This window comes from Lepidochelys kempii, chromosome 25 (assembly GCF_965140265.1).
Source record: "Lepidochelys kempii isolate rLepKem1 chromosome 25, rLepKem1.hap2, whole genome shotgun sequence".
In the NCBI taxonomy this organism is placed as follows: domain Eukaryota; kingdom Metazoa; phylum Chordata; order Testudines; family Cheloniidae; genus Lepidochelys; species Lepidochelys kempii.
The window spans coordinates 5655231-5677049 of NC_133280.1; the positions used below are offsets into that span (position 1 = coordinate 5655231).

A 21819-nucleotide genomic window follows, 5' to 3' on the forward strand; every position below is an offset into this window, starting at 1 on the left:
TCCTGTCTCTAGCTCTTTTGCATGCTTGCTAGGAATTCATTAGGCTTCCAATCAAAGTTTGCCATCTCCCTGGCTAAGGGGTGTAATTACGCTGCCTGGGAAAGGTTTTTCTTTCACGGAAAAAATCTCTGTAACTAGCCCTGAATGAAAAGGGGGGAGGCTGTCAAAAATATTTGCATAATAAATAGAGAACCTGTAACAACTCTCAGTCTCGCGGGCCACTCTCCTCCCCCCACCCCCATATTCACACAATGGCCAGAGACTCAGTACTGGGTTTTGTCCCATATTCCTTCTCGTTGGGGTGAGGATACCCCCAACTCCCCAGATCTACCCTTCTCCCTTCCCGTCTCTGAATCACAAGCTGGCCGTTTGGAAAATCTTTCTGTCTGAAATCCATTTCAAGATCAAAACGTGATCTCAGTATGTGTGTGTGTGTGTGGGGGGATTGTATTTCTTTATGCTACAAATCCTCTGTGTTGTCTCCTTAAAGCAAACACCATTTCATGCCGGATCCACGGGATACAAGCGGCATTTCCCTGAGGACCTGGTACTCCCTTTGATAACAACAACCGCACACCTCTTCTACAGGGCAACCTTCAAACGCATCTGAGATGCTTCCGTTGTTCCTACAAGAGTCAGAACCTTTTGTATCCAGCTCCTACCCCCTTGCTAACAAGGATTCCCACAGGACTCTCCTTGCATTAATAAAAAAGTAAATAATAGATTGATGAGATAAATAAATAAAAAGGAAAGTGAAATTGATGATAAACAAATGGAAATTGACCAGCCTCACACCCAAGTTAAGAAACCAGAAGACTAAGAATTACAGGTGACTGGGAACAAGTTGGAACAAGGCTGAGGAAAGTGACTGGGGGTTTTCAAATGAAATTTACAGACTAAAAGTAAAGCTTGCAGGTGGCATGAAAAGGGGAAAGAGATCGGTGGCCTTGCAACATGGTGATGGGAGGCAATGAGAGTTATTCATTGATTATTAGTAGTAGTTTTATCTCATGCACAAACGTGACAATCTTGCACTCTGCATGGTCTCCAGCTAGCCCTGGACTTGCCAACCTAAGGCAAGCTTCGCAAGTGTTTTCTTTCTTTCCTCTTCTCTTTTAAACGACGCTTTATTGGCGAGAGGAGGAAACACCAAAGCAACTGTCCAACGAGCCCTCTGTCCGCGTTCAGAAAAGACGGGGTTGGTTTGACCTTACTGCGTTTGCTGGTTGGCTCTGCTCCACCAGAAAGGAGCTTCAGAGAACAACAGGGACAGCGCGCTGTTCTGATTCGGAGCACACTGGTGTCAATCCGCATTTAGACCAGTAACGGACCAGAATTCGGTCCAGAGCCCTCTCAGCCCCACAGAGCTGTGCGCGGAGTGCTCCTTTTGCGAGACACACTCATTAGAAAGTAGTCCCTCCTCAGGTCTCCAACCGCCAAGATGTCTCACCGCCGTTCATTTCCCTTTGGCTCCGAAACGGGGAAGAAACGCCCAGACCGGCTCGCCGAAAGGCTTAAGCGGCTACCCCGAGACCACGTGAAAGGCTGAATAAAGATCCGGGGCGGAATGATCCGTTCTCTGTCCCCAGCAGGTAGGCGCGGGGCACTTTGCGCGGCGGGGCGCATGCTGGCGGCTGGCTTTGCAGCGTGCGGAGGGTGGTTCTGGGTCTCACGGGCATTAAGGGGCCCTGGACTTTCCCACACAGGCTCCTTCAATAGGAGGGCAGCTCTCCTGCTTCTTCTGCTCCTCCCCCAGTCTTCGGAGGGAGGATCGGAGCTTTCCCTAGAGCAGCCTGTCTCCAGCTGGGGTCCTGACCCAAAAGGGGGCCACAAGACTGTTGGGAGGGGGGGGTTGCGAGAGCGGGAGCAGCTGGCTGGGTGTCCAGGTCTGAAGGCAGCGCTGAAGTAAGGGGGCATGGTATGGGGGGGTCATCACTTGCGGGGGGGGGGGGTGTGCCTGAAATATTTACAAAGGGTGTTCCAGCAAAAAAAGGTTTGAGAACCCCTGTCCTAGAGTTATAACGTGGGGAGAGCAAGCCCAGACACCAGTGACCACCTGCTTGTGACCACCCAGACAAGGGCCTTGGGAGGCCTGTGGCTCTAGGTGGGGCCTACATGCCTTGCCTTGCAGGCTTGAGAATTGTGGGGAGAGGTGGCATGCGCTTCCAGGACTGTAGACCTCCCTGCTAGATCTTGGGGACTTTCCAAATGCCCTTCTGCTCACACACCTGGTGCTTCAGTGTCATGACCCTGACATGTTCTCCAAGACTTCAACACTCCCACTTCTTGGTGGGGGGAGAAGAAAGTCCAAATCCTTGAGTCCCTGTTTCATGATGTCTCTCTGGGCCACCACTGACACCCTTGCTCTGGATGGAGAAAGGATGCAAGAGTTGTTCCACACACCCTTCCCTTGTCCACAACCAGTTCTAGGGCACAGCGGGGTTCGGCCACCTATTAGGCTCACACCAGTGGAGTGGGAGGGGTCTTGGCAGTCGGTGGGTTGTAGGGAAACCATCCTTCCTTGATGCCTGGTCTCAAGGACATTTCAAATGCTTTAGGGACACCTACAATGGGGGTGGGGAAAGGGATGCAAAATCATGCTCTGAAATGACTAGTCTCTTGTTTGCCAGAAGCTGGGAATGGGCGACAGGGGATGGATCACTTGATGATTCCCTGTTCTGTTCATTCCCTCTGGGGCACCTGGCATTGGCCACTGTTGGAAGACAGGACACTGGGCTAGATGGACCTTTGCTCTGACCCAGCATGACTGTTCTTATGTTCATTCTACAGGACAAGAAGTTACCACTTCAGTAATGGGGGGCGGGGGTGGGAGGAGTGCATGAACCAGTATCTCCTTTGCCCTTTGAGGGCATCTCCTGCCCAGCTGAAGAGTAGAGATTGATGGTACAATCCATCTCAGGTTTCTTCCTTCTCAATGAGCTCTGGAAAACAATGAGCCTCCCTACCACTTCCCTCCAGGTTGCTGCTGCTGTTTTGCAAGTAAGTGGCCTACCAAGGACTAAGAAAATGGCTGGCTCTGGGATTGATTTTATATTGCAATCTCAAAGAAAAAGAAAAGAAAGAGTTGTATTCAATCTCACAGGTTCTATAGTGAAAGCAAAAGTATTTCCAGATGACAATTTATAGCAAGAAGGCTTTTCCCTTTTCTCTATACAGGGAAAAAAATAAAGCCAGAGTCTATTCATACTTTCAGTTTTGAATATTTTGCCTACAAAGTTTGGTATAAAGTGGTAATTGAATATTCATGAAGCTTCGGGAGTGGCTGCACTGAAGCAGAGGTTAATTTTATTATTATTATTATTATTATTATTATTAATAAGATGAAGACTCCCTTTGCCATTTCTGATCAACACTTGCATGCCATAGATCAGCTCTTGCATGAATTCAGTCATTTCCTGCTGTGGAAGATGAAATGTCCCTGCAGCTCAGATGTGTCTGGAGATCTCTGGAATCCCGAAGTCGAAAGGGAAGGATGCAGGACCCGCAGCAGGTGCAGGCAGGAAACGTGCCGTTGGGAGCTTTTTGTCAAGGTATTGTGGTGACCTGGCCAGCGTATTACCAAAATCGCTGCAGGGATATGCACCTTAGATGAACGCAAGGATATCTGGGGGCTCACAGTCACATAGGTGCTTTCAGTGGACATGTCTGGGGGATTCTAAAGCTCATGAAACATGCAATCGACACAATGTAACCCCTAATCTCTGGGTGCTTGCTTATCTTCTTTTCACTTCTCAGAGAGAAACTGACCAGGGATTCCAAGGAAAAGGACTGGATCAAATGAGAGAAACTGGCAATGATGAAAATAAAATACTGCCTGTCAAAATGACTTTTCTCCTACATAAATTGCATTTGTGGTGTTGGTTTGGGAGGGCAGTTGGTGCACTGCATCTGGGTCAATAGCAGCTAAATGGAGACCTCTATTTCCCCCTCCCCCCAACTCATTACAATGATTTGGTCTCATGCAGGCTACGGTAATAGATTTAGAGGGTTGGAGGATGATTTCCAAAGGAATAGGCGTGTTCTTTATTGATGGCGCTTATTAAATCCAAAGCTTCAGAAGAGTTAGTAATGCTTTAAAAATGGTAAGCCAGAGATTTTTTTTACCTCTTCCAATGAAGCTTTGGAAACCAGCATATATTGACCCGAGAGGACTCAGAACAGACTGAAAACACTGGAACTGTCTCAATATCAATTTAAATATTAACCAGAGGCTCCATGGAAGCTAAATTCTCTGTTCTTTTTTTTTTATCTGCTCTTTCTCTCTTTTTAGCCAAAGAATGTTCTCAGATTTCAATATTGCTTTTTCCCTAGAAAGGCGAGAGATGATATGTTGTTGTCTGCCCGTCTGGCTAGAGCTAAATGTCTGTGTTTTATTGTCTCTCACCCACTGTCTCCCTCTCTCTAAGATTCTATTTAATGCATGTGTCTGATCTGAATGTAAAGATCAGGAGTTTTTAAAGGGAGAGAGGTGTGGGAGTTGTTGCAATGTCTGTACAGTCCGTTGGTTCCTTCCAGTCTTTGATTTCCAGAGAGCAGTCTAGTTCTGCGGCGGAAATATTGTATTTTTAATTTTGCCAGCTATCGTGCTGTTGGTGGGGGTCACACATAAGAGTCTGTAATATTTTGCAAGTAAGTTTTAAAGATGATCAAAACACTGATTGGATCCGGAAAACCAATTGCCAGCCTGCCAGCCTGCCTTCCTGCCTTCCTGCCTTTCTTTCTTTCTTTCTTTCTTTCTTTCTTTCTTTCTTTCTTTCTTTCTTTCTTTCTTTCTTTCTTTCTTTCTTTCTTTCTTTCTTTCTTTCTTTCTTTCTTTCTTTCTTTCTTTCTTTCTTTCTTTCCCCACACACCCACTCTATCTATCTATCTATCTATCTATCTATCTATCTATCTATCTATCTATCTATCTATCTATCTATCTATCTATCTATCTATCTTCTCTTTCTTTCGTACAAGGCCAAAAACCCGATTACCCCTTGGATTCTGTGGCGCAAAGGCGTCAGGAACTCTGTCTGTAAGTAGTCTTGAGGAAGTCTGTAGGAATACTCACCTGAGTAAAGTCACTGCTGTTTGCAGGTCGCCTGATGGTATGTGTGATATGCATGCACATTATACATGTGCGTGTCTGTCTATACATGTGCGTGCGTTGCAATCTCACACACAGACACACACCCCTGTGCAGTCGCCGGGCGCTTCCAGGTGAGCCTATGCCATGGCAGTCACCAGGGATTTCCTGACAGTCACATCCCAGTGCGGGTCACCACGTTCCCTAGCCGGTGCCCTGAGAGTGTGAACACCCCTTTCTGCCTCGGAGCGAAGCGGAGTGGCGCTAATTGGCAGGCCAGCCCGAAGAAGAATCCGGTGCCCACAGGTGCCCAGAGAACAGGAGGTGACCCGCTCCTTTCCCCCTGGCTTTCCCCAGGAAGCCTTTTGAGCTAACGACTCAGAGAGCCAGGAGGTATTTCTCCTCCCCTCTTCATGTGTAGCGATCGATACCTTTAGGGATCAGACCGGTTATGGGGACAGAGCCGAGACTGCCCGCGAGCCTGCAATCCCCAGAGGGCGAGCTTTAAGGGGGTGAATCTCTCTGCAGAAAAGCCCAGGTGGGACAATCCTCTTAGCCTGGGGTTGTCAGAGGGCACCACGGTGCGTGTTTTTCAACGCCTCCCCTTCCGCACCAGAGCCCCGCCCGCCGCCCCCGAAACACACGCAGGGAAAGAGACCCACACACTGACAAACACACACACAAACGCACACACACACACATCTCTATGTAATTGCCTGCATAGCATCTATCGATCGATCGATCGATTTAGAAATTAGCTAACGTAAAAGCTATATATATGATATCCAGTTGAGTCTGTATGATCTATAACAAACAGGGAACGACGCTAACTAAAACGGTGCCCACAATTGTTAACTGGTTTTCTCCCCTGCACCTCCCTTTAGAATTATTTTTCCCTCCTCCCCCCTTTGCTTCCGGGCATTAACCATCGATTCATCGTGTGTGTGTGTGTGTTACACCAATGCAGCACGTGTGCAAACGGTCTCTTGGCGATCTACATTTTTCTATACGTTTCAAAGCCGATCCGGTCTCCTCTTTGACACACGGCTCCGGGTTTGCACTCAGACAGGCCTGGGCTTTGTTGCACACGGCGGCGGGGCGGGAGGCGAGGCATGAAGTGTGCATGGCTGGGGGGAGGAAGGGTAGAGCGCTAGGTGTCCAGGAAAGCAGAAGTTCATTTATTTTCCAATTGCACGTTGCCACCAAGTTATAGTTTCACCGGATGAGCTGGGAGGGAGAGAGGGGGGCTGGGGGGGGGGGAGGAGGAGAAGGGGGGGGCTGTGTGGCGAGCCAGGAGCTGCTGACGTCAGGCCCGGCTGGCTGTGAGATTGAGGCTGGCTGGGGCTCGGGGATTCAATGCGATCCGCAGCTTTCCCGGCGCCGGCCGCAGAGCGCGGAGAGCCCGGGCTGCCACTGCCAGCGGCCGGGGGAGAGCCCGGGCGAGCGGCGCGCACCCACTGAGGCCGGGCGTTGTATGGCGAGGGGGTGGGGGCGGGAGGGGGGGCAGCCCGGCGCGCGGGAGGGAGGCCAGGCGCCCCAGCAAACCATGCTGGATTGACTGCGAGCGGGGGGCGGGTCGATGGCTCTGAATTAAGCCGGGCAGCGCGGGCGGCGGCGGCGGCGGGGGGGGGGGCCAGCATGGAACTTACCATGGAGAGCCTGGGCAGCCTGCACGGGGTGCCCCACTCGCAGGCCGGGGAGCTGATGAGCCCTGCCCACGGCCGGCCGGCCGCCCACCGGAACCTGGTCCCCCACGGGCGGCCGGCCGTGGTGCCCAGCATGGCCTCGATCCTGGAAGGCGCCGGGGACTACCGGCCGGAGCACAGCCTGGGGGGCCCCCTGCACCCGGCCATGAGCATGGCGTGCGAGTCCCCCTCGGGCATGAGCCTGAGCAGCACCTACACCACCCTGACCCCGCTGCAGCACCTGCCCCCCATCTCCACCGTCTCGGACAAGTTCCACCACCCGCATCATCACCCGCACCAACGCCTGCCCGCCAGCGTCAGCGGCAGCTTCACCCTCATGCGGGACGAGAGGAGCCTCTCCTCCATGGGCAACCTCTACGGCCACTACCCCAAGGACATGCCGGCCATGGGGCAGCCCCTCTCCCCGCTGCCCAACGGCCTGGGCCCCTTGCACAACGCGCAGCAGCCGCTGGCCCCCTACGGCCCCGGGGGGCACCTGGCCAGCGAGAAGATGCTCTCCCCCAGCGGCTTCGACTCCCACGCGGCCATGCTCTCCCGGAGCGAGGAGCACCTAGCCCGGGGGCTGGGGGCTGGGGGCGCCGGCATGATGCCCCCTCTGAACGGCATGCACCCTCACGGGCACCACCACGGCCAGCCCAACGGCTCCCTGCTGGGCGAGCGGGAGAGGCAGGCGTCCGCCTCGGGCTCGCAGGCCGGCAGCTCCGGGCAGGTGGAGGAGATCAACACCAAGGAGGTGGCGCAGAGGATCACGGCGGAGCTGAAGCGGTACAGCATCCCCCAGGCCATCTTTGCCCAGAGGATCTTGTGCAGGTCTCAGGGCACCCTGTCCGACCTCCTGAGGAACCCCAAACCCTGGAGTAAGCTCAAGTCCGGCCGGGAGACCTTCCGGAGGATGTGGAAGTGGCTGCAGGAGCCTGAATTTCAGAGGATGTCGGCGCTGAGGCTCGCAGGTAGGGGGGCAGAGGGGGCGGGGGTGTTAGAGGCATGGGTCTGTGCAGGGGGGATTGCTGGCGGCACTAGAAACCCCGAAGGACCGGTGCGGGTCTGCACGGGCACCCTCTGCACGCGCAGCAGAGGTGTGACACATCGGTACACACATTGCAAAAATCCAATCCGTGCTTCTCTTTGGACACACACACACACACACGGTGTGCTCTCCTTTCAAGGCTCTGCACTGGGTAGCTGTATCCTTTATTTTTCCTCTCTCTCCCTCTCTTTGTGTGTGTGTTATCGGTTGTTTCAAGTCTTTAACAGATCGCATGAAAAGGAAATCATATTTATCATAAACCTCATCCTTTCCCCCTCCTCAAAATCCCTCCCTCCGACCAGTCTGAAATATAAAGATCCTAGGTCAAAGGGATCAGGGGTGCAGATCCTATAGGTTACTTAGACTCCTCTCTATCTATCTATCTATCTATCTATCTATCTATCTATCTATCTATCTATCTATCTATCTATCTATCTATCTATCTATCTATCTATCTATCTATTCACATACACCCTATCTATCTATCTATCTATCTATCTATCTATCTATCTATCTATCTATCTATCTATCTATCTATTCACATACACCCCTTCTATCTATCTATCTATCCTCATACACCCCTTCTATCTATCTACCTATCTATCCTCAGACACCCTCTCTCTCTGTCTCTCTGTCTGTCTATCTATCTCTACCCAGCTATTTAGCTACCTACCTGCTTTTCTCAGCTTTTTTTGCTCCATTGGAAGGGCTTAATACTGAGCTGGATTCGCCACCCTAAATACATAGCGGTAAATCAGTTACCCCAGCCAGGTCTAAAAGGTCTGTATGCACAGAAACCCCCAAGGCCTGCTTCTTCATGCTGCTGAATGAGTCAAAACTCAGCTGTTCCCCTCCTCCCTCTCCTTCCCAATGGATCAATATGATAGCTCCTTCATTTTACAAATGGCACCGCCAATCAATTCTCTATCGCCCGGGCAATGATTTGCATTTGGGATCTATCTGACGCGGTCCTCTCCCAGTCTGGTTTTCTTTTGCAAGCAAAGGGGGCTTTGCTAGCAGGGAGATGCTGCTGTCTGGCTCTGAAACCGAGGGTACCCAAACCATCACGGCTCAGATGCTGACTCAGTCCTGACTGTATTTTAAATGAATGGACAGTCACCGAAAAATAAATGCACCCACACGGAAGCGGGAGGAAAGGCCTGGTTTTAGGACAGGGGGACAGGACACTTTGCCTCTTGCGCTCCAGGGCACTATAATACTGAACAGAGAGACCCCAGAGACCGAACTGTAAACTCTGAAGCATGTCTGTATACCCTGGGAGAGGTGGGGTCTGGTTCTCTGGGTTAAGATTTAGGTTAAACATTACGCTGATAGCATTTCTCCGCATTCCCCTCCCCACCACCACCCCCGCGAGAGTGAAACTCAGGAGTCCAGTCTAAAGCCCGGTGTGAATTTCATGATTATAAATATGGCTGTCTAGAAAAATACCTACACACGTTCTGTATAATATAGATCATACATGATGCATACAGCTAAACATACAGTCCCATGAAACGTGTATTATAACTGTATATGCATATTTATATGCATCATGTGTTATGTACATTATACACACACATTCTGTATACACACTCACACTCACACTCATAGTCGTTGTGTGTTTATAAATGATACAGTATGAAGGCAAAGTGTGGCTAAGTATTCCTCTCTGTTCTGCATACACATATATGTCTCCTTAGATATGTCAAGACAAACAGAGACAGTTTCTTTCTCTTCTGCTTGTGTGTCTGCATAACAGAACCGTGGGTTTTATGCTGTATGATCATTTATAATGCCACCTAAGCACAGATGCAATTCTCCTGTTGTTCGCATGGAATACAAGGTGAAATATATTTACCCAGATCGATTTCCTACATATGGAAACACAGTGATCTCTTTCATATATCCACAAGTAAGATGAAAACCTCCCTGTGTATCATCGACTTTCGCTTTCTCTCTTCGTTGTGTGGAGAGAACATTTTCCACAGGGGCTCGGGGTTCTCTGCAGTCTCAGGAGTATTTCTAGACATGCTGAAATAAGATGCCCTCGGCCGTGGCAGCCATGGGGATGCTATACACACCTGCACTCACCCCCCCCTCCGCAACCCCCTCCCCCCGTTCTGTATACTCAATATTGCTTCTGACCATTTTATTTCCCCGTGTCCTGTAACCCACCTGCCTTGCTGCTAAGGGAACAGGGTTGCTTCATAGACTAGATAACAAGCAAGTCCTCTGGTCTGGACTTCAGAACCGCCAGACGCTGGGACTGGACTACAGGGGGGATAAATCATTGGAAACTGCCCGGTTCTGTTAGTTCCCTCTGAAGCACCTGGCACCGGCCACGGCCAGACAGGAGACTGGGCTAGATGGATCATGGGTCTGACCCAGTAGGGCCGTTCTTATGGATATTTTGTGTCTGGTGGGCTCAAAGGGGGTGGATTGGGTTATTGAAACAAAATTCCGCATGACCTGTGGGCCATCTAGTGTCAGTGTATCTGAGCTCCAAGCAGATCCTAACAGAGCCTGGGCGAATGGGATGAAGCACTCCCCACCTATAGCAAGATGTCTGGGGTTATTTATGGGGGGATAGTAGTATTCATATGTATTTAGTGTAATTCAGTTGCTCTTTAATTAGGGCAAGATAGTGGCATCCTTTAGTTCCAGTCGATGCCCTATTGAAAAGCAGTTAATAGAATGCAAATTGTTCCTGCCTTTACAAGGTTCTGGTAAATAAAGATTTAAACAGTGCCACAATTGGCTTTTTAAGTACCCCCGTTGTTCAGTCTAATTGAGCAGTTGGTTGTTTTATTTCTGACTCACCAAAATAAAAAAAAAAACAAATTCAAAGCTGGACGATTCAAGGGGGAGTCTGTGAGTAGACATATGGCCGTGGATTTTACCTAAAAGACTCAACAAAAACCCTCCACTAAATGAACTCACAATATTGTTGGAACATGGTCACTCTTTAGCGTTGTGTTCTGAAACCCTTTTCTGAATTTTGAGTTGAAATGAGGTTTCGAGTTCCTCTATAAACTTTGGGGGGGAACTAGGAGGTCATTTGCCCTGGGTGATTTTAATTGATTTAAATCAAAATCTGTCGGATACACGTTTAACGACCGTCTCTGTTGCATATATTAGAATATAGTCCTGCTCAAAGGAAAAGATGTGGTGCAAGATATGCAAAATGTTGCACTGGATTTTAAAATACCAGGTATGTTACATATATAATACAGCGAGAGGAAATGAGCACGTCTGTATTGCATGACTCAGAAATATCAAACATTTAAATATCAGGTATGTTACATACCTAAAATAAAACACACGAAAGAAGGGGGATTACAACCAAAATGCTTTGCTTTGAGCAGGGGGCTGGACTAGGTGACCTCCTGAGGTCCCTTCCAACCCTGATATTCTTTGAAAATCCTGCATCATAGTAAATGCCATGAGTTGTAAATATACACGACAATTCTAAGAAAGGGGTTTTTTTGTTTGTTTGTTTTTTTCGTGAAGGTTTTGGTTTGTTTCCAAATTAGCAGGAAAGTGCCATGTCGTTTAAGCAAACAAGTAAAACTCACTGGGTGTTTCTGGAAACTAGAATATGAAAATCGCAACCCAAAGGCGAAATGGAATGGCTCTCTTGCAAATGGCATTTGTCGATCAGCTAGGGAAGGGATTGTCTTTGTCTGCGTTTGGGGACACTCTGCCAGCGGATTTGGGGATGTGCAAGGGATCTGGGGAGAGCTTATTAACCAGTTCTAAAAAGGGTGAGACACGGAGTCGCTGAAAATGGCAGCCAGCGCGCGGCAGAGGCATTGTGTACTTAGAGGGCGAGGGTGTAATTTCAAAGGGCACCTTTCCCCTGCGCGTGATTTCAAAACGATGTTGGAATAATTGTCGGGCTCAAGAAAGGAAGGGCTGAAAGAGAGTTACTGATTTGGTACTTGTTTGGGTGGGGGGGAAAGAGAACCCAAGTTCCTATATGTCAAACGCTGGCTAGACAGATTAGACCGTGCACCAGGTATTGGGGGGGGGGTATAAAAGAACACACCCATCTAGAGCTTCATTCTGCATTCCTAGTACTGCCAAAGTTCCCATGGAGGCCAGTGGGGCTTAGCGTGACTACCTATGCGTGTATGTTACGGGCACATGAGTGTGCAAAGGCAGGAGCAGGGATCGTGCCCGCTGAGCGGGAGATCGACCTGCGGTGGAGAAGCACGTCCCCCCGCCCCCAGGGGTTGTTTCCGTTTCTACGGATTTCCCCCGTGTTTTCTGGTCGGTCGGTCGGTTGGCCGTGAGGTTGTTTTATTCTTTTGTTCAGCAGTAGTGACTTTTGTCCCTCCTGGCTTTGCTTCCCCCGAGGCTGATCTGCATATCGTCTGCATGCGCCTGGCACACATTACCCTGATTGCCTCTAAAAAGCGCCATTATATGGCAAGAGGACTTGGTCGGGGGGAGGGGGCGGCACGCCAATCGATGCCTTCGAGTTACTGTCCCCAGTTCATCACCGGCACCCCCGCCCCATTGCGTTTGTTTAACGGCCTTCAAATATTGTTTAAATCGCCGCTCCAGAGCACACCTACATTGGGGGGGGGGGGGGGCTGTGACATTGAATCACACGTGGCTGAGAGCTGCGAGCTACAGGGTATAGAAAATCAACAGCGGAGCCAAAGTACAAAGCAACAGACATTGCACCGGGCTGGGGAAATTGCAAACAGGGGATCGAGATATTCCAGATCCCGGGGGGTAGGCAGCGAGGCCCCTTCGAGCCGGGACACACGAGGCGCTTGGGAATCTCTATTTCCCCTCTGCCCCGGGCCAGAGCTCAGCGCGACCCGACAGCCTCCCCCTCGCCCCCCGGGGTGGCCGCGGACCCCGGGCCGAGGGGCGAGCCGGGTGCTTGGGGCGAGACCCGCAATCGGGGCAGGGCGGGAAGGCAGCAAGGAACGAATGTGGCGGGGTTCAGGCACCGATCTGTCGCCTGCCACTTGTAGCTAAAGGGAAGAAAGACCCAACTGAGCACAGCAACCCAAGGAGAAAGGAGGGAGTTAGATGTGGGCGGAGAGTGGGAGGCAGAAGGAAAGAAGGGTAGATGGAGAGTTGGGGTGTGCCTTGGTGGTGACAGAGGGAGGCACAGATGGTGTGCATTGGCGGTGACAGACAGATGCAGGGTGGGGTGTGCATTGGTGGTGACAGAGGGAGGCACAGTGGGGTGTGTCTTGGTGGTGACAGAGGGAGGCACAGATGGTGTGCATTGGCGGTGACAGACAGATGCAGGGTGGGGTGTGCATTGGTGGTGACAGAGGGAGGCACAGTGGGGTGTGTCTTGGTGGTGACAGAGGGAGGCACAGATGGTGTGCATTGGCGGTGACAGACAGATGCAGGGTGGGGTGTGCATTGGTGGTGACAGAGGGAGGCACAGTGGGGTGTGTCTTGGTGGTGACAGAGGGAGGCACAGATGGTGTGCATTGGCGGTGACAGACAGATGCAGGGTGGGGTGTGCATTGGTGGTGACAGAGGGTGGCACAGGGGGTGTATTCGTGGTGTGAGAAAGACACAGTGGGGTGTGTTCTGCTGGTGACAGAGGGTGGCACAGGGGGTGTCTTGGTGGTGACAGAGGGAGGCAGAGTGGGGTGTGTTGGTGGCGGTGACAGAGGGAGGCTTAGTGGGGTATATGTTAGTGGTGGTCACAGAGGGGCGCCTAGAAGGGTGTGTTTTGGTGGTGGTGACGGAGGGAGGCAGAGTGGGGTGTGTATTGGTGGTGACAGAGGGAGGCAGAGTGGGTTGTCTATTGGTTGTGACAGGCACATGCAGGGGGTTGTCTACTGATGGTGACAGACAGGTGCAAAGTGGTGTGTATTTTGGTGGTGACAGAGGGAAGCACAGTGGGTTGTGTCTTGGTGCTGACAGGGAGGCAAAGCGGGGTGTGTACTGGTGGTGACAGGGGGAGGCGCAGTTGAGGGTGTGATGGTGGTGACAGAGACAGGTGTAGTGGGGTGTGTGTTGGTGATGACTGACAGAGGCACAGTAGGATGCGTATTGGTGGTGACACCCTGAGGCACAATGGGATGTGTATTGGTGGTGACAGATGCAGTCACAATGAGATGTTTACTGGTTGTGACGGAGGGAGGCACAGTGGGATGTATGTTGGTGGTAACAAAAGGAGCCACAGTGGGGTGTGTATTGGTGACAGAGGGAGGCAGAGTGGGGTGTTTATTGGACGTGACAGAGGGAGGCAGAGTGGGGTGTTTATTGGACGTGGCAGGGGGAGGCAGAGTGGGGTGTTTTGGTCGTGACAGAGGGAGGCAGAGTGGGGTGTTTTGGTCGTGACAGAGGGAGGCAGAGTGGGGTGTTTTGGTCGTGACAGAGGGAGGCAGAGTGGGGTGTTTTGGTCGTGACAGGGGGAGGCAGAGTGGGGTGTTTATTGGTCGTGACAGAGGGAGGCAGAGTGGGGTGTTTTGGTCGTGACAGAGGGAGGCAGAGTGGGGTGTTTTGGTAGTGACAGAGGGAGGCAGAGTGGGGTGTTTTGGTCGTGACAGAGGGAGGCAGAGTGGGGTGTTTTGGTCGTGACAGGGGGAGGCAGAGTGGGGTGTTTATTGGTCGTGACGGAGAGAGACACAGTGGGGTCTGGGGTGTGTTGGTGTTGATAGATGGGGTGGATGGGGATAGATAGATAGATAGATAGATAGATAGATAGATAGATAGATAGGTAGAGAGAGATAGATGGGAGGAGACAATTTACCTAATACAAATAGTGAACGAAGGGGAAGGACGGGCGAGCCGGACACAGACCCTGGGAGTCACCCAGCCCCGGGGAAGTGCGTGAAACCGGCCCCTTTAACGCCTCCCCAGCAGAAGGAAGCTGCGCGGGGGGTTTCCATCTACCAGGCCTCTCCCTCCAGACCTGCCCCGCGCCCGCCGCCGGGGGACCAGTCCCCGGGAAGGGAAGGGGGCTCTGCCATTTGGGGGGAGCGGGAGCTTTGCAGCGAGCGGGGCAGGCCCTGGGCCGGGTTCAGGAGTCCATCCTGGTGTATGAGTTAGAGTCAGTAAATAGAAGATCAATAAACAAGCTGGGCCGCCTATAAAATGTCTGTTGGTGCCTTTCTCTTCTTTCCACTCCAGTTCCCCCTTCAGGCCGCAGCGCCTGGCCAATGTGGAAGCATTAATTATCCAGCCGGGCTCGAACACATCCCTGGTCCCAGCCGCGGCTCCCAGCGCCAGCCGGGGGGTTTGTTTGGCTTGCGGGGGAGCCAGCTTGCCAGGTTCGTCTCCACTGCCAAAGCAGGTTGGACTCCTGGCCAGAGCGACTGGAGGAGAGGTGGCTCGGGGTGTGTGTGTCTAGCTGCGGCTGTTCCCCCCCGCCCCATGGGTGGTCGGTTTCTTTTAGCCCGATGGACACTTCGCTCGCCTGCCCATCCATCTCTACCTCTGCCTGTCTCGTGGAAATCTTCCCCCCGAAAGACCCCTTTCAAACTTCTGTCTTCTCTACCTCTCCGCACTTCCCTGCCTCGGTCAGATTCAGACTCTGCTTAGGAAGAGAGGGGTGGGGGATAAGGGGAGAGTGGGACCCTGGGTAGTCCTGGGGGTAGGTGCATGTGTTCTGGGCATGGATGCCTTGGGTGTACCCCCACACAGCCACCCTGGCACTCACCTGCCTCGGGGCACACAGAGAGAAACACACATGCACAAAGAGCAGGGCTCCCAGATACAACCGCCCAAGCGCTCACACACAGGTATAGCGCAGTTCCACAGAGACACAAGTCCACCCCCCTCCTCCAGAAGCAGATTCACTTGCAACAGACCCACAAAGACGCGGAGCCTAAGACCCAAGGATACAGACACACACAGAGGCTGAGCAGTGTGGAAGTTCTCTCTGTTGGGCATACGTGTGTACTTTCTGAGTGTGCACATATGGATGTGTATGTGAATATGTGCGCATGTGTGCGTGTGTAAGAGAGAAAAGGTGGGGGTGGTAATACCCTTATATTGGACCAGCTTCTGCTGGTGAAAGAGACAAGCTGCAAGGCTTGAGGAAGATGTAATCTCTGTCGCCAACAGAAGTTGGTCCAATAAAGACATGCCATCCCCCGCCTTGTCTCTCTCAGATCCTGGGACCAACACTGCGAACAACGTGAGTCGAGACGGTAAGAAGAAACATTTCCGTAAGTGTAAACGAAATGTGAACATTCGTGCAGGCCAGCACGGAACAGACACGGAGAAGAATGTTACGCACAGAGAACACGTGTGTGTGCGCGCGTGCCTTTGTGTGTGCACTTGCAGGTGTGAATCCGAGTTGTGCAGCATGGCAATTGTAGGATGGTTTCATCAGGGTACATTTGGAAATGTATTCTGTGGGAAAACCTCAAGTGAATTTTCCAGGTCATCCTTAATGAACGTCCAGACGACATGGCATTTTCTCTGTGCATTTGTTTCGATCTTTAGAACCCAAATGTCAAGCTCTGGGGGCGCCTTCTAATGTTTAAAACAATCCGAAAATCAAGTTAGGCGGAACCACCAAAATCCACAGCTGGCTCCCGGTGTGATCATAATTCACTCCCACCCCATCCCTGCATTACACCACCCCTATGAAATTAACAACCCTCCTCATCCCGTCCGCTCCTCGAATGCTATCCTGTCATGTATGTTCTATTTGTCACACATGTTACAGGAAAATATATTTGAGAGCGGAGATTACTTTATACCGAGGTCAGGCCTTATACCCCTCTGCCCCACGGAGCCGGTTGTTTTAGGGATGGTCAGTTGGACTGTATGGGCGTGGCAGGAGGGAAACAAGTACAAGTAGTTATTGGGCTAGATCCGCACCTGGTGTGAGTTAACAGACTTATTCTGGTTTACACGGCCTGAGGCTCTGGCAGGAAATAGCTACGTCCCCTCTCAAAAGGGCCCCACCCCATCTGTCTGGACCCACGGATGATACCGATGTCCAACATCCGGGGGCTTCCCGAGACTAAACGTGGGCACTGTGTGTTGTGGCCAATGGGGAATCTCCCCCTGGCTATTGTATCAAGACCCCCCCTCTGAAGGGATCCGATCTTACACCGAGAGGGACTCGAACCCAGCATGCCCTTGGCAATAGATTCCTTGGGAGGGGCCCTTCTGCATTGGGATGGAAAGGAAGAAAACCTGGACCCTGGCCGATGGATTAATTTGCTTTGAAGCCGCTCAGAGGTTCCGGGTCTGGAGATAAGTCCCAGGAGACGGATGGGTGAGCAGAGGGTGGGGGCTCTGATGCTGCGACGAACCAGAATGAGAGGAGATGTTCACACGTGCTCACCTCCCACAGTCTGTCTGAACCCCCTTCGCCGGGGATCGCCTTAGGGGCGCAGCTCTGCACGGGGCCCACGGCAGGAGGCAGGGCCCTCGCTCCTGTAACCGAGCCTCCAAAGGCGAACTGGAGAACTGGGGCCCCTGTGCGCTGGAGATTAGCAGTGGCGGGCAGGTCGCCCAGCTAAGGTGCCAGGGGAGGGGGCTTTCCAACAACCCAAGGGTGGGGGGGGGGAAAGGTCTCGCAGTTGAAAGCACCCCTAGTGCCGAAGCCGAAGCCCATGGAAGTAACCGGGGTTCTGTCAGGACATCCGCACAGAGGGCAGTGGCCAGTGTTAACCTCCGTGTGGATGGACGTCTGTGTCCACAGATGACTGTGTAGGTCGGGCAGTGTGTCTCCAATAACCGGGGCCTCTGCTCCCCTCCGCCCCTCACAGGCACACAGAGTCAGGCCCTTAGCTGCTCGTCTTTTGTCCTGTAGTTCTTCGCTACAGCTGCATTTCCCAGTCACACACCTCCCCCCAGGATGCCCCTCTGGGGGCAGGGGGTGGGGGGCAGGGTGCTCAGCAGGAAGGCCAGAAGCAGCCCCCGGCCCATAAGAACCACCAGTGGTTCCTTAAAGAGCAAGGAAGCTTCTGCCTTTGATCTCAGCCACAGATGCCTTCCCACTTGCCTGTTTCAGTGCCCAGTAGAGAGCTAGGCAGGGCCGAAGCCTGTAAATAGCCATAAGCAGTGTGGAGGAGCGGCCTAATCCACACTGGGGTGTTTTCCATGCAGCATATTTAACATTTCCGAAAAAAAATATCTTCCCCCACCCCCATACACACTTTATGTATCATCTGTCTGTCCACTTACACATGGATCAATCGATCTCTCTAGCCCCATACACATCTATCTATCTATCTATCTATCTATCTATCTATCTATCTATCTATCTATCTATCTATCTATCTATCTATCTATCTATGACAGGTTTCAGAGTAACAGCCGTGTTAGTCTGTATTCGCAAAAAGAAAAGGAGAACTTGGGGCACCTTAGAGACTAACCAATTTATTTGAGCATAAGCTTTCATCTATCTATCCCCATCCACCCCTTCTATCTATCTATCTATCTATCTATCTATCTATCTATCTATCTATCTATCTATCTATCTATCTATGACAGGTTTCAGAGTAACAGCCGTGTTAGTCTGTATTCGCAAAAAGAAAAGGAGAACTTGGGGCACCTTAGAGACTAACCAATTTATTTGAGCATAAGCTTTCATCTATCTATCCCCATCCACCCCTTCTATCTATCTATCTATCTATCTATCTATCTATCTATCTATCTATCTATCTATCTATCTATCTATCTATCAGTTACTTACTCATTTAGTTAACTCGCTCAACGCCTCAGTGGTCTTAGCTGGACCCTGTTGAAAACCCCAAATCTAATCATTCGCCTTCATCTCTTTCTCTCCCCCTCTGGGATCTATCTCATTGTGTGTCCGCAGAAGTACTAATGTAGCAGTCCGTGGTCACACCAACTCCCCCAGGCCCAGTTACAAGCACGCTCAGGGCGTGGGCTGGGCTGGGCTGGGCTGGGGGGCAGCGGAGAAAGGCACCCCCGAGCTTGTTGTCCCCGGGGCTGGTCTCCGGTTCGGCTGGCGCTGGGTGCTGGTGGCTTCCATTGGCCGACCCAGCCCTGGCCGCACTGTGCGTTGTGGGGGAGCGGATCACAGAGCCGGTTTGAACTGACGCTGTATCGATCCCCAGCCCGGGCTTTGCCTTTCTGTTGGTAAGGCAGCTCCTCCCGCCCCCTCTCCACTCCCTGCCCCAAACCACCCCAGCCACAGCCTCAACTGGCATCAAAAGGCCTGAAGTCCCAAACCACTGCTTATTACACAGCTAGCCCGGGATGTGCCAGACATCAAAATACAGACAGGCCAGGGAAATTTATAGACTCCTGCAGTGGACTCATTAAGGAATGTGGGATTCCTTTGCCTTGGGAGGGGGAAAATAACAGAGGTCAGTAACACAGAGAGAGAGATTTACATTTATGTCTCTGCTAAAATTTAGCTAGCTAGCTGATCTGTATTGGTGACGGTTGATAGACCACCATGTATATGTATCATTACATATAGATATGGATTGTATGTAGTAAGGTGTTATTCGCTTGTAAGCATCGTATAACGAAAGATCTAGGCATGTGTGAAGGATAGTTTCATATCAAACGACAGGTCTCTGATCTCCCCTCTCCCTCCCCCTATTGCTCAGAAGCCAAAGTGTCACAAGTCTAAAAGCAGAAGCGATTTCTCTCTCCAGGTAGGGATGTTTCCCCGGCACTGCTCTCTAGCAAAGAGCAAAAGCCTCTCTGCGGTGGGTTTGTTTGTAAGCCACGCGAAATGAAACCACGAGTGACGGAACCTAAACGCTGGCCGGACTCCGAGTTGGGCATCAAGCAGCAGGAGCAGATATGGACAGACACCCGTTCGACCCCCCACACATCTGGGAGTGGAGGAAAGAAAACGCTGGTTTAACAGGGCAAGTAAATCCGTAGCTGAAAAGGGGGGAATAAGGAGCGAGGCAGAAAGAGATTATACTTCAGGGTGTCTACCATTTTACCGGGGGGGGGGCACAATTTTAAAGCAAACTCATAAATCAAATACATTTCCAATTCAATATCTCTCCGTCAGCGCCCCCCTCTCTCCATATGCATCTATGGAGCGAGAGAATTGGAAATGTATTTTACGTCTGCGTTATATTTTACTTTTGGGCTTCCTCGTAAAACTAGAATTTGCTCCGTATTCTGTCTGTATGCCTGTTCACAAATACCCATTCATATCTAGGTAGAGTCATGCCGATGTTACTGTCTCTGCAATTTGATGTGGAAGGATAGTTTTGAAATACAATAGGTCAATACAATGCATTTCCGATGCCATCACAGTTCCTATCATTTCCAGTTTGGTTTGTTTTTCTGTGGGCAGGTTTGGTGGTTACAGGCAGGTATCGGTCATGTCACGGCGGCCCTTTGCTTCTCTGCGATAGGGAGTTTCAGGGGGGCTGGAACAATTTGTAGAGTGGGGGTGCTGAGAGCCATTGAACCCTGGATGTGATAGAAACCATTTCAAGCCAGGAGGTGCGGCAGCACCCCCGGGACCCCGAGTTCCAGCACCTATGGGTGATTTACCAGAAAAGCATCAAAGCCATTCTGGCTAAAGATTTATTAATAGACCCAGAAATAGAAAATTCACTTGCGATTATTATTGCGGGGGGGGGGAAAGTCAATAACACGGTTGTTTCCGTTGAGCTACACAATCAGTCCACCGTCTCCTTATTTATTTGTCCTTAACTTGAATTAGCGCTCAGCTAATAAATCATCGGGCGTTTTCTCTCCCGCTCCTATGAGATGCACTTGCACGCAAGAAATCAAAAAAGGCTTTCTAAACCATCTGATCTGCAGATCGGATTTATGAGCAAGTCAATAGGGTTTTTTGTTAAAATGCCAGTGCTGGAAAGAGATAGTCCGGGCTTTTTATTGGGTTCTCTTTATTGTCCCGGTTTCTTTTTAAGAGGGTGGTTTTGAAGTTGATGATACTGAATAATACTTGAAAAAAATTAAATTCGATATATTGACAGGTCATATTCGCAAATCATTAGCGAGCCATCGAAATGTGCGTATTACAGAAATATACACTGGCGGTGTGCGTTTATACAAAACTTAGATCTCCTACTTACATGCAGCATAGTTCCTTCTCATATATGCATGTGAATTGGATCACATGATATGGTGTAGGCCTCTATGAAAGCGAAGTACTGTGTACATATTAAAACGGTGTGTGTGCAAACTATGTAATTATATCTAGGTAACTATCTATTAAACTCATATATTGTGAAGTATATATAATTATATATGGCACATGCCATTAAATCATGTATATACCCATACACGTATATACTCGCTCTCTCTCTCTCTGTGTTTTATACTCTCGGGAATGGCATTGATTTTGTTTATGTATACATATTCCTTCAGTAGCCTACGGTACATTCATGCGCGTTTACCATAAAATAGACATAGCCAGGGGAAGCGGTTAGTCTGTCAAGGGAGAGAAGCCTGCTTCTATTAAAGGAAATACTTTACTTAGCATATTTCAAAGAAAGAACGTGGAAAACGTGAGTTAAGAAAGAAAGAAAGAAAGAAAGAAAGAAAGAAAGAAAGAAAGAAAGAAAGAAAGAAAGAAAGAAAGAAAGAAAGAAAGAAAGAAAGAAAGAAAGAAAGAAAGAAAGAAAAGCAAGCAATATTCACGGACCTCCCTCTGGTAACACTCTGATGCATGTCTACTTCCTGCTTCACTTTAGCCCAGCGGGATCTTTACCCGAGCTCACGAATGATATATAATACGACATAATAACCCCCTTTTCAAAATGCTCCGTTCACCTCTGGGCTTGCCGCAGCAACGTCGTGGGTGGGCGATTGTCAGCACCACAAAGCAACACACACGCACAGCGCGGGGAAAAAAAAACCACCAACTCCCAGCCAGGAAAAGCCGGTACTTGGGGAAACTGAGTAACGTTAACACGAGCCTATTGCGCGCACACTCACACGCGCCATGTGGGCACGCGTGTGCGCACAGACAGACCGCCGCCACCTCGACCCAGCACACGACCGGGCTCCCCCAGGAAACACGAGCGAGGCTCTCGACCCCAGCGGGCTTCCCACGGGAAACACTTGTGTGTCCG

General features: G+C 50.7%; 1 protein-coding gene across 1 annotated transcript in view; it reads left to right on the forward strand.

The window, feature by feature from the left end:
• Positions 1–6724: 6724 nt before the first annotated feature.
• The window catches only part of ONECUT3 (one cut homeobox 3), an 82597-nt gene continuing 67502 nt past the window's right edge, over positions 6725–21819 (forward strand). Inside the window, exon 1 of the mRNA XM_073324147.1 lies at positions 6725–7742. Coding sequence (XP_073180248.1) covers positions 6725–7742 — 1018 coding nt within the window. The remainder of the gene's footprint in view (positions 7743–21819) is intronic.